The sequence below is a fragment of the Salvelinus sp. IW2-2015 genome, unplaced genomic scaffold (genome assembly GCF_002910315.2).
Source record: "Salvelinus sp. IW2-2015 unplaced genomic scaffold, ASM291031v2 Un_scaffold3528, whole genome shotgun sequence".
Classification (NCBI taxonomy): domain Eukaryota; kingdom Metazoa; phylum Chordata; class Actinopteri; order Salmoniformes; family Salmonidae; genus Salvelinus; species Salvelinus sp. IW2-2015.
The window spans coordinates 21,418-24,522 of NW_019944808.1; the positions used below are offsets into that span (position 1 = coordinate 21,418).

Below are 3,105 nucleotides of genomic sequence, written 5' to 3' on the forward strand. Positions count from 1 at the left end.
AGCAGGCCAATTGCACGCTCCCTCAAAACTAAAGACAAACTGCACATTTTTAATTGGCCATTTATTGTCCCCAGCACAAGGTGCACCTGTGTAATGATCATGCTGTTTAATCAGCTTCTTGATATGCCACACCAGTCAGGTGTATGGATTATCTTAGCAAAGGAGAAATCCTCACTAACAGGGATGTAAACACATTTGTGCACAAAACTAGATAGAAATGTCTGGTGTCTTTTATTTCAGCTCATGAGACATGGGACCAACACTTTACATGCTGTGTTTATACTTTTGTTCAGTGTATCTATTGCTAACATGCTAACTTAGTGCTCTGCGTTGACTCACCAGTTGATGAAGATGTTGTTTGAGCACGGTGAGGAGAGGATCGATGCTGAGCTCATCTCCTTCTGTATCAACCTGGCAGCTAACAAGAAGAACGCTCAGCTCATCTGTGAAGGTAGGGAGGACCACTATCAWYTATACAGCTCATCTGTGAAGGTAGGGAGGACCACTAGCAGTTATACAGCTCATCTGTGAAGGTAGGGAGGACCACTAGGAGTTATACAGCTTATCTGTAAAGGTACAGACCACTATCAGTTATACAGCTCATCTGTGAAGGTAGGGAGGACCACTATCAGTTATACAGCTCATCTGTGAAGGTAGGGAGGTCCACTATCAGTTATACAGCTCACTTGTGAAGGTAGGGAGGTCACTATCAGTTATATCAGCTCACTGTGAAGGTCGGAGGTCACTATCAGTTTCTCACTTTGAGTAGGATCCACTATCATTTCACTACCGTGAGGTAAGGGAGGTCCACTACAGTTATACAGCTGTCTGTGAAGGTAGGGAGGACCACTATCAGTTATACAGCTCATCGTGAAGGTAGAGGACCACTATACGTTATACAGCTCACTCTGTGAAGGTAGGGAGGACCACTATAGTTATACCATCATCTGTGAAGGTAGGGAGGACCCACTCTATCAGTTATTCAGCTCATCTGTGAGGTAGGGAGGACCACTATCAGTTATACAGCTCATCTGTGAAGGTAGGGAGGTCCATATCAGCTATAACTCATCTGTGAAGGTAGGGAGGACCACTATCCAGTTATATAGCAGCTCACCTGTGAAGGTAGGGAGGACCACCTATCAGGTTTATACAGTCACCTGTTGAAGGTAGGGAGGTTCACTATCAGTTATACAGGCTTCATCTGGGAAGGTAGGGAGGACACTCTATCAGTTATCAGCTCATCTGTGAAGGTAGGGAGACCACTATCAGTTAATACAGCTCCATGTGAAGGTAGGGAGGTCCACTATCAGTTATACAGCTCATCTGTGAAGGTAGGGAGGTCCACTATCAGTTATCAGCTCCACCTGTGAAGGTAGGGGGTCCCACTATCCAGTTATAGCAGCTCAATTTCTGTGAAGTAAGGGAGGTCCACTATCACTATACAGCTCATCTGTGAAGGTAGGGGAGGACCCACTATCAGTTTAATACAGCTCATCTGTGAAGGTAGGGAGGTCCACTATCAGTTATACAGCTCACCTGTGAAGGTAGGGAGGTCCACTATCAGTTATACAGCTCACCTGTGAAGGTACACACCAGATGGTCTGGTGCTCTAAGAACCATAGAAATATCTCCAAGACACTTCATTGTCACCCTCCAATGTGTCATAAATTAATGAATTTGTATAAATATTTCACAAGCTGTTGAGTAAATAATGCTTGATTCCCTTCCCTCAGGAAATGGTCTGAAGATGTTGATGAAGAGAGCTCTGAAGCTGAAGGATCCTTTACTTATGAAGATGATACGAAACATTTCTCAACACGACGGACCACCCAAACAGCTCTTCATCGTTAGTACTAAATTCATGTTGCATTTGAAGGATTTGATCAAGCAGGATGTTGTACCTGGATTGGTTGAACAGACTGATGAAGAACACATTATGAAGCTCCCAGCCATGAAGCCATATTAAAGCATCCAGTTAGCATGAGGCAGCAGTGTACCGGAGATATTTAGAGAGGAGACTGTATGAATGAGGTGTTGCTAAGTGACTTACTAACCGAATGGTCTCCTTCAGGACTATGTAGGAGACCTGGCAGCCCAGATCAGCCCTGATGAAAACGAAGAGTATGTGATCGAGTGTCTGGGGACCCTGGCTAACCTCACTATCGCTGATCTGGACTGGGAACTGGTGCTGAAGGAGTACAACCTGGTACCTTACTTTAAAGATAGACTCAAACCAGGTGAGTGAATTCTACAACCACTCTTAAGGAAGCGATGCTCACACATTCCACCATAAAGCCCTCACCTACAGAGAGGTGAACCTGGGGAAGAGTCCCCTCAGCCAGCTGGTTCTGGGGCTCTGTTCACAAACAGACCACACAGAGCCTCAGGACAGCAACACAATTAGACCCAACCAAATTATGAGAAACCAAATAGATAACTATTTAACACACTGGAAAGAATCAACAGTGAAATTGGAACGCTCTCTGGCCCTGAACAGAGAGTACACAGTGGCAGAACACCCAACCACTGTGACTGACCTAAAATTAAGAAAATCCTTAACTATGGACTGACTCAGTGATGCATTAAACCTTGAGAGAGAGAGAGAGAGAGAGAGAGAGAGGAGAGAGAGAGAGAGAGAGAGAGAGAGACGAGAGACGAGAGAGAGATAAAGAGAGAAGACGAGAGAGAAGAGAGAGAGAGAGAGAGAAGAGAGAGAGAGAGAGAGAGAGAGAGAGAGAGAGAGAGAGAAGGAGAGAGAGAGAGAGAAGAGAGAGAGAGAGAGAGAGAGAGAGAGAGAGAGAGAGAGAGAGAGAGAGAGAGAGGAGAGAGAGAGAGAGATTGACTTTTTGTCTTTCTTTATTGAAACATTCTCATTTCATTTAAAACTCACCCCCCTAAAATAAAAAACCAAAAATATATCGTCTGCATACATGTACATACTCACCTTTCATCTACCAATGAATACAAACACATCACCTACACAAAACATAACCTCTCCTACAACGTATATTTCAAACATCTTCCCCACAATCAGACAGCTCCCAAAACATCACATATCTCCCAAACATCTCACACATTTTGATCAGTTTATAGAACTCAAACTCA

At 44.2% G+C, this 3,105-nt stretch overlaps 1 protein-coding gene across 1 annotated transcript; it reads left to right on the forward strand.

The window, feature by feature from the left end:
* Positions 1-253: 253 nt before the first annotated feature.
* On the forward strand, positions 254-2,421 carry LOC112076037 (kinesin-associated protein 3-like). Its single transcript, XM_024142930.2, has 3 exons — positions 254-451; positions 1,734-1,846; positions 2,072-2,421. The coding sequence occupies exons 1-3, from the start codon at positions 346-348 to the stop codon at positions 2,243-2,245; spliced, it is 393 nt and encodes a 130-aa protein (XP_023998698.1). The 5' UTR covers positions 254-345; the 3' UTR covers positions 2,246-2,421.
* The last annotated feature ends 684 nt before the right edge of the window (positions 2,422-3,105 follow it).